This window comes from Equus asinus, chromosome 11 (genome assembly GCF_041296235.1).
Source record: "Equus asinus isolate D_3611 breed Donkey chromosome 11, EquAss-T2T_v2, whole genome shotgun sequence".
NCBI lineage: Eukaryota > Metazoa > Chordata > Mammalia > Perissodactyla > Equidae > Equus > Equus asinus.
The window spans coordinates 39,797,450-39,812,480 of NC_091800.1; the positions used below are offsets into that span (position 1 = coordinate 39,797,450).

General features: G+C 40.0%; 1 protein-coding gene across 12 annotated transcripts in view; it reads left to right on the forward strand.

Annotated features, from left to right (window-relative positions):
- Window positions 1-794: 794 nt before the first annotated feature.
- TDRD3 (tudor domain containing 3) overlaps window positions 795-15,031 on the forward strand; it is a 168,381-nt gene continuing 154,144 nt past the window's right edge. For 2 of the 12 annotated variants that reach the window (XM_070480870.1, XM_070480871.1), the window contains exons 1-2: window positions 1,072-1,176; window positions 11,945-12,086. In XM_070480870.1, coding sequence (XP_070336971.1) covers window positions 12,079-12,086 — 8 coding nt within the window. In that variant the 5' untranslated portion in view covers window positions 1,072-1,176; window positions 11,945-12,078. Of the gene's footprint in view, window positions 1,177-1,965; window positions 2,157-11,944; window positions 12,087-15,031 lie in introns of those variants that run through there. The other 10 variants (XR_011493007.1, XR_011493008.1, XM_044779880.2 and 7 more) reach the window with 7 other exon arrangements.

Consider the following 15,031-nt stretch of genomic DNA (forward strand, 5'->3'; position numbering starts at 1 on the left):
GCCCTAGACTTGGCAGCTGGGACCACAGACGCTCAAAAGCTTCCTTTTCCCGAGCGCATCTTAGAGGTGAAACACCTTGGAGGGTGGGGCAAACTTTCAGTCTCCCCAGGGGGCGGCCTCTTCCGCCTGCTCCTCCCTGATTGGCTAGCGTGGGTCTCGGCCGCCCAATCGCGCTAGAGCGCCCTCGCGCCGCTCGGCGACGCCGCCGCGCATGCTCACTCGGGGATCCGCCCCTGAGCTTTACCCGTCAGATGGCTTTTAACGGGCATGGGAACCATGGTTTGCAGTGTACGCACCAACGTCCCAGGGTGGGGTAGGATCAGGCCCAGTGGCACAGCGACAAGAAAAACAGGCACTGACACAACTTCCCGATTTTCTCACGTCCCTTAAGTGCAGGTTTTCTTGGGTTGACCATTCACTTCCATTATGTCCGACCTGGACAACCCGCTTTGCCGGTGGGGCCTCCAAAAAACCCGACTGCATTCTTTTCTTTGCGTCGGGGTGCGTCGAAAAGCGGGGTGAATGGAGCGAGTCGTTACAAGAAAGTAAAATGTTCTGTGCAGACTGGGCTGGGAATGCCTTACCTTTGAGTTTTATTGCCCGAAACGTGGCTTTTTTAGTGCCGTACTGGAAGCGCTTCCCCGCAACCGGCCCACCGCCTCCACTCTAGCATTATCCCGCCCTCTCCGAGGTGACCGCCTGTCGGCACTGGCAACGCCGACGTTGCCGCCTGCTCTACAAAGAACCGCCCCACTCGTTTCCAAGGTGTGCAACTCGGAAAAGTGTCCCAAACAAAAACCAGCCACCCTTCGGTGGAGCGGCTAGGGCTCGCGGTCTTGGCGAACAACCGGACCCCTACGTCCCGGCCCCACTCCTCTCAGGCGGACCACCGCCGGGGGCGCGCCGCAGCCTCCCGCCCCACGCCGGGCCTGCCCCTGCGGCCGCTCGGAAAACGCGGCGAGCGGAACCCGCACGCGGAAGCGCCGGCCGCACTGAGCATGCCCAGTTGCACAGCCGACCAGAGGAGTTTTTTTTTTTTTTTCTTTTCTTTTCTTTCTTTTTTTTTTTTTTGGTCTCAAGTAGGAGGCCTCCCCCCCACCCCAGCCCCCCACCACCCCCGGCCTAAGCAGCGACCATGGCCGAGGTCCCCGGCGCGGCGTTGTCCCAGGCGGGTTGGTAAGTGGCGAGTCCCGCCGGCCGCCCGGCTGCGGACGCGGGCCGGGGTTCCCAGGAGGGTTGGGGCTGGGGGCGGTGGGGTGCGTGTCGGGGAAGGCGGAGGCCGCTGCCCGCCCCCGGCCTCTCCCCGGGCCCTCCGGGCCGGCTCCGCCCCCGGCGCCACGCGGAGCCCAGCGAGTGTCCCCGCTCCCCTCGGGGCGGCGGCGGCTGCGGCGCGGCCTGGGCCCCGGGCGGCGGGCCGCGGAGAGGCCGGGTACCGCGGGCAGGGCCGGCAGGGCGGCCGGGGCGCAAGCCCGAGCCGATCCGCCCGGGAGGACCTGCCGCGCCGGGGGTGTCGCTCCGGCGGGACCAGGGGCGGCGAGGGCTGGAGAACGAGGCGCGGCGGCGGAGGACGAGCGCGGCCGCAGCCCCCAGGCCCGCGGGAAGTTGGGGGCGGACTGGAGCCCGGCCGTGCTGCCCGGGCCGCCCCGCCGCCTCTTTCTCCTCATTTCGGAGGACAGTCGGGACCCGGGGCAGCTGCCCTCCGGGGCACGTACCCAACTTCTGGAGCTCAGAGTGACCGCATTGTCAACTCGTGTGGGTGCTCCGTAGAACTTTTCTCGAAAGGATGGCGATGTTCTGATTTTTAAAGACGTTTCATGTCAAGATTTCAGGATCTGAAAGCAATAAAAATTTATGCGAAATGAAGCAGTTTCTGCAACTGCGGCCATGACGGTTGTAAACGTCCAGTGTAATTCAGTAAGCGTTTCCAGGCCTGTGTAGGCACAGTCTGAGATGAGGGATGGGAGGGAGGATGAAAAACATTTGCCCCCGCTCGCTGGAAGTTCACTGTCTTAGTGAAAGGAGAAGAGAGGGAGGCATTAAAAGAACAAACACAAAAACAGAGGGAATAGTAAACTGTACGGGGGAGCAGGCAGGTGTGCTCTGGAATTGGAGGTGGAGGAGAGTCAATTTCCTGGAGGAGTGGGCTTTGAAAGATGGTGAGTGAAAGGCCTTCGAGACATACAGCCGCCGGAGATGAGGCACAGAAGTGGCAAAGTGCTTACTGGTTTGCAGAACTGACACTAGATCCTTGTGGTTCGTGGAAGTTGGAGGGTATCCAATGAGGATTAAGACGAGAAATGTTGGGGACAGATTATGGAGGCTAAAGTGCGTTAAAGATGTAGGTTTGATTTTGTAAATAAAGTTTTTTAGTAGAGTGGTATAATAACACCTGTGTTTTGAAGAAACTGCTTCTACTTCTACAGGCACCCGATTTTACAGATGAGGAAACTGAGGCAGAGAAGTTTTAAGTAACTTTCCAAAAATGACATAGCTAGAAAGTGGTGGAGTTGAATGGTGAGCTCAGCGGGGCTGGTTGAAATCTGGTGCTTTTAACTATTGTGCATTATTGTTCCTGCGGTTTTTTCATGGAACTCCATTAGTATAACAAACCGTAGAGCTAAAAACTCACCTTATTCCGTTTTGGTTTTGTTCTTTTAACTGGAAACCTTCAGTTTCCTTATCTCATGAGGTTGTCTTGAATAATTTTGGATCACTCTTCTATTTTAATTTTCCCCTATTTTTCATTAGATTCAGCCTTAGCTCTTCAAACTAATAATAAGATTTCATTTACAAACTTAGTCTTCGACTGCTTTCCAACATGACTCTGCCTTCTTTAAAAAGGCTACTCTCATTATTTCGTTTCCAAACACATACTAAATTGTTCTTTGGATTCTAAGCTCCTTAAGGGGTAGGAAACTGCATCTTGTTTCTCTGTGTATCTGTGGTGCCAGGGAGCAGCACTACATTGTAGATTGTCCATAAAGTCTGATACAGTTGACCTTGGAATGCCCCTGCCAGTCAGAATTCTCTAGCCAGGGTCTTTGCCCAAGTTTAGAGTTCCTCCCTGCTTTGTTATTTTGTTGTAAGTCCCACCAGTGTTATATTGTAACATTTGCCACTTTGTGTTATAAGTTGTCTGTTTACACGTTTCTTTATTCCACCAGACTGTGCTGCTTTTGTGTGGCAGAGACTCAAATGCAGGAGTAATCTCGGGCTGATAAGACTATCTTTCTAGGAGTTTGGGAGTTTCATGTAATTCCTGATGGGTCTTGAACAGACTAGACGAGTGCCAAAGATGACAAGAGGATATCCTAGGCTTTCAGGTGGTTTGTATTCTATCTTGTATGCAAGTAGAGGCTTACTATGTTAAAATACAGAATCTCAAAGGTTTAGGCAGAGAAAAGAACTGGAAGGAGAATTTTTGACCATAGAGCAGCTTTGACCAACTCATTCAGCTCTGACATCCTGAGTTTCCTCTTACTCTTGGAATTCTCTATTATTGTCACTGACAAAACCATTTTTCTTGGTACTCGGTCTATTTACTTAATTACTTGTAGGGCTACAAAGAAATGAATGCTAACACACCTAAACTATTGTTAAATCTCTTCTGTCAGCTTTACCTAAAATAGTAGGTTAGGGAAGTATTTGGCACTGAGTGGGTTATGTTTCTGAAAATATGATCGTCAGGGGGTGCAGATGATCTATATAGACTGAACTATGATTCCAATTTATTTTTTTTAGTGCATTTTTTTTCTCTTAAGTCTTTAATCTTCATAAGAACTCCCATCCCCCCATCAGTATTTTACAATACAACTCCAACAGTAGCCACCTGGCAGACTTAATAATTTTTTTTCCTTAGGTGACCAGTAGTGTAGAAAACATTAGGTTTTGCTGATTTGAACTTAAAAGTTTCAGGGACTGGGGCCGGCCCGGTGGTGCAGCAGTTAAGTTCGTATGTTCCGCTTCTCGGTGGCCCAAGGTTCGCGGGTTCGCTGGTTCGGATCCCGGGTGCGGACATGGCACCGCTTGGCACGCCATGCTGTGGTAGGCATCCCACGTATAAAGTAGAGGAAGATGGGCATGGATGTTAGCTCAGGGCCAGGCTTCCTCAGCAGAAAAGAGGAGGACTGGCAGTAGTTAGCTCAGGGCTAATCTTCCTCAAAAAAAAAAAAATAAAATAAAAAATAAAGACGACTTTATTAAAAAAAAGTTTCAGGGACTTCTACAGTACAATAGTGGTTATGTTTAAATAATGTGCTAAATGTTACTTTGGTTCTTTGTAATGCTTAATTATATGCATAGAATAACTTCACTGAGAGAAGAAATTTGACTCTAGATTTGTCTAGATAACAGAGTTACTTTACTGTCTGCCTTTTTTGTTTTTTCTCTTTAGAGATTTCCCTTAAGGGGGAATCGTGTATTTCTACCAACTTGTGACTCTCCTGAAATTTTTTTATAGAAATATCAGCCTTTTGAAACTTTTTTTCCTAAATAGAAGCATGTTAGAGGAACATAATCAGCTGTGTTTGTGTTTTTGGAAAGTTATTTTCCAGAGAACTAGTGAATTTATAGTTTAACTCCTTCAGTGTGCAGATGAGGACACTGAGGCACAGAGAGTGTCAACAACTTTCTCAGAATTACAAGTAGCAGAAGGAAGAATATAGCCCAAATGTCTAGGGTAAAGATTCAGTACTCATTTCCACAAAACCGTGGTGACCACTTCTAATTTAAATTTTTGATCAAAAATAACACATTTCAAAATTAAAAATGGGATTAAAGCATTTTGTGATATATAAATTTACTTTTTTCTTTGGGAAAGATGAGGTGCTTATTCTAGGAGTGATGGTATTGGAATCAAAGAAACTTTACCTTGCAGTGGCTCATCTAATTGCTGATTAGGCTTATCAGCAAATCTGGTTAATTCTGTATTTGTTGAAGTCTAGGATTATCTGAAAAGGTAAGGCACCATACTGTATATCTTTGCTTTACCTGGCAGTTTTGAGTTGAAGATACAATAAGGTAGCATTAGAAATAGTGTGTTTCCACTTTGTTCTGAAAAATTATATTTTCTTAGAAACCCCTGGTTTGTAACATTCAAGATTTAACCAGGTTGTGCTCTGGGGTTTTGTTTTTGTTTTTATTTTTTGGGAGGAGGGCAAGTTTGGAGGGAAAGAGGATGAACACAAAGGTCTCTTTCTTACCTTTCACCTGTGAATTTCACCTTACTTTTTGGGGTTATCTTTCTTTGATTACTGCTGCTACCCCAAGCTGACATCCTCTGACTCAAGTGTATACCAAACTCCAATCCCTTTGTTTTGCCTTTGAAAAACTAAGAAAGACTACAGCTTATAAAAGTCTTTATCAAAATTTAGTACTAGAGGAGAACAACCATAGGATAAACAGAGAAAATAAGCAGCACAATGGCATTATGGATTATAAAGTGTTATTACTGTCTTCTCTGGAGGGGCCTGCCCTATTCCATTGTTGCCTTGAGATAGCTACTCCAAAGAGGGGGGACGACTTCAGGACATTTTGCTGGAATTTCTAATTCCTACCTTTTGACCTATTCACTGATGGAGAGCTTCTTTTCACATCCCTTCATATAGGTGCTTCCTCCCAAACACATTGATGATCAAGACCAAGAAAGTCAGATTCCTGTTCTGCAGCTCATCCCTGTGCCTTTTTTGTTTGTTTGGTTTCAGTTTTCTGAGAGATGCATTCCCCAGGAGACTGCTGGTGAATGATCGCAGTCTTCAAGTGAGAAACAACCTTTGCAGCATTATCAATATAACTGTCCCTTCATATAATACACTGTTGGTAATAATCATACAATAAGAGTTTATGTGAAGGGTGTCAGAAGTTTTGTCCCCTCATGGTAGTCCAGCCTAACTCTTAGGCATAGGTATATTTGTAAAAAATATTGGTAGTTCTTTATAAAGTTGTATATTAAATGCAAGATTTTTTTATTATCTGGAATTATAAAATACTTTATCATTACCACTTTGATATAAGTATACTCTTGGTACTCTCTTTTGGGCAGGATAAGAACTGTTAAGATACTTTTTAAATGAAACAGAATAATAGATCATGCTGAAAAACACTAGAAGACACCAATTCCTTTATATTTGGTTTTCAGGGGAGCTTATTGGAGACATCCTTCTATTTTGAAATATTTCCTGTTTCTTTAATGAGCATTTGTAACCATCTCTTTGTTTTATATTGTTTGTGAAATTATAGTGGTAAAGGTAGTAAGCCTTCTTGACCTTCTCTCTCAAAATATGTTACATGTCACCTGGCTGCTTCTATTGATATTGTAAACTGCAAAAAATGACTGGATATTCTGATAAACGGTGCAGGTTTTCAGGTTTCAAGGTGCTGTTTGCAGTGCTTTTTTGGTGAATAATCTATAAATCTAGTTTCAACTGCCTGTAGACTTGACTGCCTCGAGCATAAAGGGGGTATAAAAAGAAACTTGCTACCTCAGCAAAGGGAAATAATTTTCTCTTCTCACACAGCAGCATTTGTTAAATCAAGTAAAAATTTCACAGTAACATTTTGAGAACCATAAAAATATAACTATATCAACTTTTTGGCTTATGTTTTCTCCTTTTGACAAAAGAAGAATATTGGCATTTTGACTTAACCATGTTACAGTTAAGTCCCATCCATCTAGAAATTCTGACTTTTTGAAAGGTGTAGGATCTAGAAGTACCTTTACCTCCACATACTTTTTAGAAAAAGCAGACTGTACTCCCAGCAATGCAAAAATTTTCATGTAAAAATTGAGAAACAATTGTGAAGTCATGGAATGACAAAAGTGGAGAAGAAGGGGCAAGAAATGTGTGGTGATAATGTAGAGTATTAACATGGGTGTCACATCAAAGATACTGAGCAGAAAAGAAGCACATTGGGAATGTAGAGAACAAGGAAAGAACCACCTCGTGCTACAGGGCTGGACAGAGCTTACACGTACCTGAGTGCTGTAACCCCTTCAGGTTTCACGCCCATACTTGATGGATGTGAGTCTATGTGCATGTGTGAGCACTTCTCACACATCTTACAGTTTTATAGCCTTTAAAGTAGAGACATATAGCTCCCCTCATCCCTCATCTCGTTGGGTACCTCATAGCTATTCAACAAGATATCTTATTGTGGCAGGCACTTTCTTTAGTATAGTGCTACTGAAAGTGAAGGTATAATGTCTTTACAACAATAAGTCAGTCATAATGCACGGAAATATATAACCCTATACTGTAATGTGTGTACTGAAATACACGTAGTAAATATTTATGCCTCTTGTACACAAAGTACTGTGTTTGTTGTTGGGATGATGTACAACACAGGCAGAATTTAAACATGTTTGTTATACACTAGTATTTTACTTGCAGCGTATTGTTGAGAGTAGTTAACCCAGACTTGGGAAGTCTGGCAGGCTAGTGATGGTAATGTTGTATATGCCATCTCATAATATGGTGTCTGGTCTTTGTCTTGGGGAAAAAACAAGGCAATTGTATTGATGCACTCATTCAACAAATAATTATTGAACATTTTGTGGCAGGCACTTTCTTTAGTATAATCAGATGTAGTCTTATGGGGAGAAAGCCATTAATTACATATTTAAAAATATTCTATCTGTAAAATATAACTAAAGGAGAGAAGGGACATGTTTCCTTCAGAGCCTATAAAATGGAAATTTGGTGTCTTCATGGTGATCAGGGAATGCTTCTCTGAGATCTGGAGGAGAGTGGGAATTAAATAGACTAATTAAGGGGGAAGCAGGATATGCAAAGGGCATATGGAGGTAGGGAACATACTGAGTACAAAGATCTGAAGGATAGTTTGGGTGGAAGGCAAGACAGAAAGGCGGTCTAGTGAAATACTGGTAGATACTCAGGAGCTAGATCTTGCAGCTCGGGCCTTGTAGGCTATGGTAAGTTTTGTTTTTATTATGGAGGCAACAGAAATCAGTTGAAAGTCTTATCAGAGGCTGGGAGGGTTGAAGTAGGGATGACATCATAGTTAAATTTTAAGATATCCTTGCATTGAAGAAAATGGATTAGGGCTGGGCAGGAGTAGATGAGTGGAGCAGTGGTGATGGTTGAGATGGAGAGCAGTAGATTGAATTGAGAGATATTTAGGAGGTAAAATGGACAGAAGTTTTTGATGGATTCACGTGGGAGTGAGAAAGAGGGAGGTGTCAGGGGGCTGATTTCTAGGTATTTGGCTATATACCCGAATTGATTACAACAATACAGATAGGGACTTTTAGAAGAGGAGAACATTTTTGAAGGGTGGATCATGAATTGAAGCTGGACATTGTTTGAGTGTGAGGTGCCTTTGAGTCATCTAAAATAAGATACCACTTAGGCATTAGGAAACATTAATCTTGCACTCAGAAGAGAAGCTGGATTAGAGAGAGAAATTTGAAGTCATTTGAGTAGAGCTGATGATTGCAGCAGTGCATGGGGGAGATCAGCTGAGGCAAACGTCCACTTTGGTAGACATTAGCCACATGTGGCTGCTGAACACTTGAAATGTGTCTAGTCCGAATTCAGATGTGCCGTAAATGTAAAATACACACTGAGTTTGGAAGACTTACTACAAAAAGGGAACATAAATCTCACATTAATTTTTATATTTACATGTTGAAATAATATTTTCAATATATTGTGCTAAAATATATTATTAATTTCACCTGTTTCTCTTTACTTTTTAAAATGTGACTACTTTGCCTACTAGAAGATTTAAAATTACATATGTAGCTTGCATTATATTTCTCTTAGACAGCACTGATGATTTAAAGACCAGGATTTGAGTAAGAAGAGGCTAGGTTCAAGCACTGAGGAATTTCAGCATTTTCAAAGGAGAATTAGCCTTTAGGGAGCTGCCAGAGAGGGGGAAAAAAGCATTGGAATGTATTATGAAATCATTGACTTTACTAAAAAGAGAAAATGCATGTATCCTTAAGAGTTCTGTGACAAGATTATTTGATTAGGTCAGTAGTAGTTTATTGACTTTCTGATGTTAGAGCAATTTTTAAAACGTTGTTTATGAATTTAGATATCTGAAGGTCCTTTTTTTAAATTTCCCCCAAACCCCGCCCAAACTCCTAAATATAAAATTCAACTGCAGCTTTTCAGAAGACGATCTGTCATGGATATTTAAGTGAAGATGTTAAGAAAAAAAATTTTCATTTTACTAAATTCCTAGGCAGAACCTTGAGAAGTTTGAAAGTTAATAAAGGTGGATTTTATAAAGTACCTTATATGAAACATTAAACATAAGTATAATTAATTAGTTAAAATAGTTTGCTGCCTTATTATTTTGTAAGCATCTGTAAGGCAAGGATCAAGCCTTTTCATATTTCTGTAGTATTCCTAGCATTTAGCAGGATGTGAGGTACACAGTACGCGCTTAAATGCTTGTGGAATGAGTGTTAATTTCATCTTAATTAGTCTTAGTATCCTTCATCATATTGTTTTTGTGTTCTCAAGGAACATGAAACTTGCTCAAGCTTTTTGTAGAGTTGAAAATTGTTATTTCTGAAAGAAATGTGAAATTAAAAATGTTTCGTTAAAAATTGTAATCTCTACAGAAATGTAAGAAATAACCTGTTACACAAACCTTTCTTTATTAATTGATAACTTCTAACTAGATATAAATACATACACTTACAAATATATATTTGTATTCAGTTAGATGTAGATTTTGAAATACATTGATAAAATTTCTTTGCTTGGGACAACCATTTCCATAAGGGCTTTGAAATATTCTCTCTCAAAGCAATGTTAATAGAAACTATTTTCAGAAGTTTGTTAAGTTGATAGAAGTTTGTCCCAGGTCCTGATTATTTCTTTACACATTTGATATTTTATGAGATAGCCTACAAGTTTTTACTTTTCATTTTGATATTTCAGAATTGCTTGTTAGCTCGAGGTTTCTGGTTAGAAACATGTTAGGATGACAGGCTGTAATTCCTTCTAGAGCCTTTGATGAGGCAGACAAGTAGGCATTTAGCCACTTTGCAGTCCAGTAAGCTGGCATAGGGTTTCACTCCACTGGGGTTTTACCTGAGGGCACTGCCGAGCACTGCTCTTTTGTTAACCTTCACTTATGAACACCAGAAAAGACCATGTATATGTTTCTACTTAGGACACAAACCATGTGCAGTAGGCTCCTTGTCAGTGTCCTTCCTCAGTTCACCGTACTCAGAACGGCAGCTACAAGTGACCCTGCCTGCCTGAGCTGAGAGCCTAAGTTGTGTGCAAGGGCTTCTACTCCTAGGGGTTTACCATGATCTTTTGTCCAGGCTGCCTGCTGATTTCCTGAGTCTTTCACTCTAAATTGTGAGTAATAGTGAGATTTTTCCAGGGTTGTGTTAATTTGACTTCTTTCCTCAGCTGTGCTTCTTGGGGAGGGATGGGGTAGAGTTAGTACTGGGGACCCATCACAATCTTCTTTGGTTGCTACATTTTGAAGTTTTACAGGATTAGGATGTACTTTTTCCTTATTTTGGTTGTTGCTGATAAATTTTTTGACTGCTTTTTCTGGTTGTGGTTATTTGCTTTGTTTTTACTGGTTTTTTTCCTTGTTCATTTAGTTACACATCCATCAGAAGTCTCTATTAAGCATGTATTAATTAGGTGTTTCTTTGATAATTAAAAATTTATAAATAATGAAAGTATTTTATATACATATATTAAAAACATGATTGCTATACTAATACTGTGAAATTTCAGTGTTCATTTTTGTGTCTGTGTTTACATCACTGATGGAGCAAAGTGACCACCCAAAATAGCATTTAGCTTTGTTGGTAAACATATCGAGCCACTCTTTGCTACACAAAGACACCTGCCATTGTACTCATTAAATTTTCTGTCAGTTATGAAGACAAGATTTCTTTTGTAGTGATAGTTCACAATTGAAGGACATCTTTGTGTAATTAGATGTAGTTTCTTAACAAATTGGACTTTAACAAATTGAGATTTTGATTTGACATCGTGACAAAAACAGTCCAGTGTAGTGGTGTGGACTTTAATGGGTACAGGGTATTGAGAAAGGACTTAATATTTAAATGATACATGGCAGAAATCATGGTGTGCATACTGAAGTCTGATTATCTTGAAAGTGCAATAGGGCCTTGAAGTTTTTACCAGTTTATACTTATGGGAATAAGCATTTACATTGATATTAATTTAGTTAAAATACAAATCTGGCCTGAGATATATCTTTCTAATATTTACAAATTACTCTATATTAGTCTGGTTGAAGGCTAGGCTGATGTAACAGAGACTCCACATTACAAAGGTCTAAAGTGCAGATCCGTTTTTTCCTCTGCCACAAAACAGCACAGAGAGATGGGAAATTCTGCTTTGTGCTGTCATTTAGGGACCCAGGTTCCTTCCATCTTACTGCTTTGTTGTCTCCTAACACCTGCTGCTCCAGGTGTGGTCCTCAGACCAGCAGCATTGGCATTACCTGGTAGCTTGTTAGTAATGTAGATTCTTGCTGTCCACTATAGACCTGCTAAATCAGTATCTGTGTTCTCCCAGTGATTCTTTTGTACATTCAAGTTCGCGAAGGACTACTCTAGGGCCTTGGCATTGTCTTCATTGTCATCGCAGAGTAGCTGTCACATCTAAATTTCAGCTAGCAGGAAAGAGGAGGACAGTAGAGAGCCATAGAGTCAATTGCCTGATGGGAAATGTGGCACACGTTATGTCCTTGGTTTCCAAGAACTTAGCCTCACTTACCTGAAAGAGATTCTGAGAAATGTGGTCTGAGTGATTCTCAAACTGTCTTTAAATTTAAAAATTTAAAAACTTAAAATTTTTAAAAACTTCCAATTTTTCACGGATCAATACTTTTATACACTATACAATCTTGCAGTAATGTCAGATTGGTCTAAAAGTTTCTAAATGTTTACTTCAGTTTCTGTACTTAGTCCGTTGTAGGGCAGTAACAAGGAGTTTGAAGATTGGCCCTCGTCCATGGACTGCACTTGGAGTACTTCTGTTCTACCTGGACATATTTGGAATTTTTCACTCAGTGGTATTGTTCAGATTATGGTAAAGTTGCATGAATTGGTATGAATCAACGAGGCACTTTTTTTTGATTTTATGCTTTTTGATATGCTTGTTAATATTCTACTTTAAACAGTTATATTATTTTTAGTGGGGATCTTATGTTTGTGAAGGACTTTTCAGCTTGTAAAGCCCTCTTTTCCTAGTTATATGTCATTCTGTAATAATAAGTAGTATGTATGGTATGTATTTTATTTGTTTATAAAAGATAATTGCAAGTCTTCTTGGTTTAATCATGTACTGATACCTAGTATGACACATTAAGGAATGGTCATGTTTGTTTTGAGAGAATACTGTTTTAATGTAATTTGTAACTTTCTTATACTTTTAGTTATGAACTAGTATTAGTTTACAGTTGGTGTTATGTGATTTATCTGTGCCGTTGGTTGACATGCTTTGAGTTCTTCCTGCCTCAACATGTTTTCATGCAAAATAAAATTGAATTGGACTGTTGGTGGTCTTTTAAAATGTTTCACCTTATCACAATAACTTTCATGTGTAAATTGAATTGTTTATAGTTATTGATAATGCTTTAAGCAAAAGTATATTTAAAAAATTTATAGTTACAGATCTCTATGTATCTGAGACAGATACTTTCAATGTGGAAAAATAGGCTGTTTGATTGAATGTTTTTGTAATATTCAGCTTGCTTGTTGCTGTTATAGCCTGTCTGGTCTTGCACTGCAGCACCGTTTTTTTTTCTTTTTTATCTGTGTACCCAGTATACATGAACTAGCAAGTCAGCGGGAAGCCAGCATTGTGAAAGTGCTGTCAAGGAATAGACTTGCAAGCTTGAATCAGTTTGTGTTTGAAACTAATGTTAGTAAATTACATAATTTTGAATAGTTAAAAATTTATATTCAATTATTAGTTAATTCGAATTACACCACAAAACTGGATTATCATGAGGGATTACTGAGGAAGGGAAAACAGTTACCAAAACACCACTGTGTACCCTTAATCTTCAGTTAGATTGATGCCTGCTTCTTGAGAGCATTATGGTTGTTGGTTAAGAGCATGAACTCTGAAGTCCAGCTCTCTTGAGCCGGGGTCAGTCCTGGTTCAGCCCCTGATGAGCTACAACCTTGAGCACATTAATTAACTGCTCACTGCCTCAGTTTGCTCGTCTGTTAAATGGTGCCAATTGCAGCACCTAACCCATAGTATAGTTATGAGGATTAACAAGTTAATACACACAGTGTGCTTAGAATGCTGCTTGTCATATGGTGAGTAAATACTTGCAGTTCTTACTATTGTATGTTTAGCCTGGACTCTCATAACTTATTGTTGCCAGTAAGTAAATTCATATGGTTTGCACATATATGAATATATGGATTTCTGATGTTGTGTCACTTTTAGAAAAAGTTGATGTCCTTTACTCCATTTTTAGAATACCTTATATATCCTCTTAAAGGGTTACTTTGATAAAGACAAAATCTTTATATCTTATGGATTTTAAATCTCATAATAAAGTATATTTTACCACTTGGTTATTTTATAAATATTGATGTCTCAAGTTAAAGATAAAATGGTACAAATAGAATATTTCATCTAATATTATGTCACTTGTACAGGAAGAATAGAAAGACATTTGAGAAAGGAAACTGTCACTATTCAGTCTCTTATTATGGCTCTGAGTTTAGTAAGTCTCAGAAGCTGAAGGGACGTAATTTCATGTTCTTGTTGAAATGTTGCATTGTTATTGTGCATTTGCCTTTTATTTTTGTAAATAAGGATTTGGCTTAAGGAGTAATGGGACGTCCTCCTCAAAAATTAAATATTTGGAGCCAATTATGTATATGTAAATTTATAGGACAATATAAATTTTTTAAAAATTAGATACATTTTTGAGAGAGATCTTTTGAATCTAGTTTTTGAAGAAAGAAAGATTATATAGCTTTACCCTAAGTGAGAGCTTGGCAAACTATTGCCCATGGGCCAAATCTGGCCTACTGCTTTTTTTGTGAATAAAGTTTTATTGGAACACAGCTAGACCATGCTTTTATGTTATAGGAAGAGTTGAGTAGAGAGATCCTATGGCCTGCAAAACCTACCATTTTTACTGTCTGGCCCTTTACAGAAAAAGTTTGCTGATCTCTGCCCTAAGTAATTAGTGAAATAGTTTTATTGATTCCTTGTTACTTAGAAGTGGTTGGAACAAGTGGTACATGCTACTTGTCCAGTATTTGTCAAAAATAACTTTCCAAAACAGCCGCAATTCTTGTTCTTATCCTTATTTGTACTGATTGGTACGAATGGAGCTACCTCACAGATTAGTAAATCCTAACTATTTGATAGGAATGTGCCAGTACTTGCAATGGGGCTTTCTATCAAATACAGAATTGTCAGGTGTTTTTGAAATGGTCTGCTGATTTTAATAGAACTTTTCCATTATGTCCTAGGGCAGATAGAAATCCTTCATTGGTTTCAATTGAGAATTTCTATCACACCTGGACAACTTTTTGATTTTATAGAAAACCTAGACCACAGATAGTTTTTATCAAATCAGTGCTGCTTAAGGGGAGGAAACAGAGTGGATGTGAAGTTGAAAAATCTGTTAAAACATATCAATCCTGAGTGAAATATAGGTTTGCCTTTACATAACAAAATACATTTGGTAGCCAATCGTGTTTAAATTTACCTGATTTATCTGTAACAAGCTGATTGCTTTAGATTGGAAAGTAAATTATTGAATAAAAATAACTTCATGCCTTGATTTGACAAAGATTGATGAAGTTTTTTGAACAGTGTTCAGGGGGCTAGGCATGAATGGTCTAATGAAATCCAGTTTTTCAATATCCGTTGCCATACTCATTCATATTTTTCCCTTTCGGATATGTGTCCTCAAACTTGTAGAAGTATCAGTTCCACCATGTAGAGATTCATATTCACTGGGATCCAGTGCATGATTTCCATTTTTGACATTATTCTCATTATAGAAGTTACGT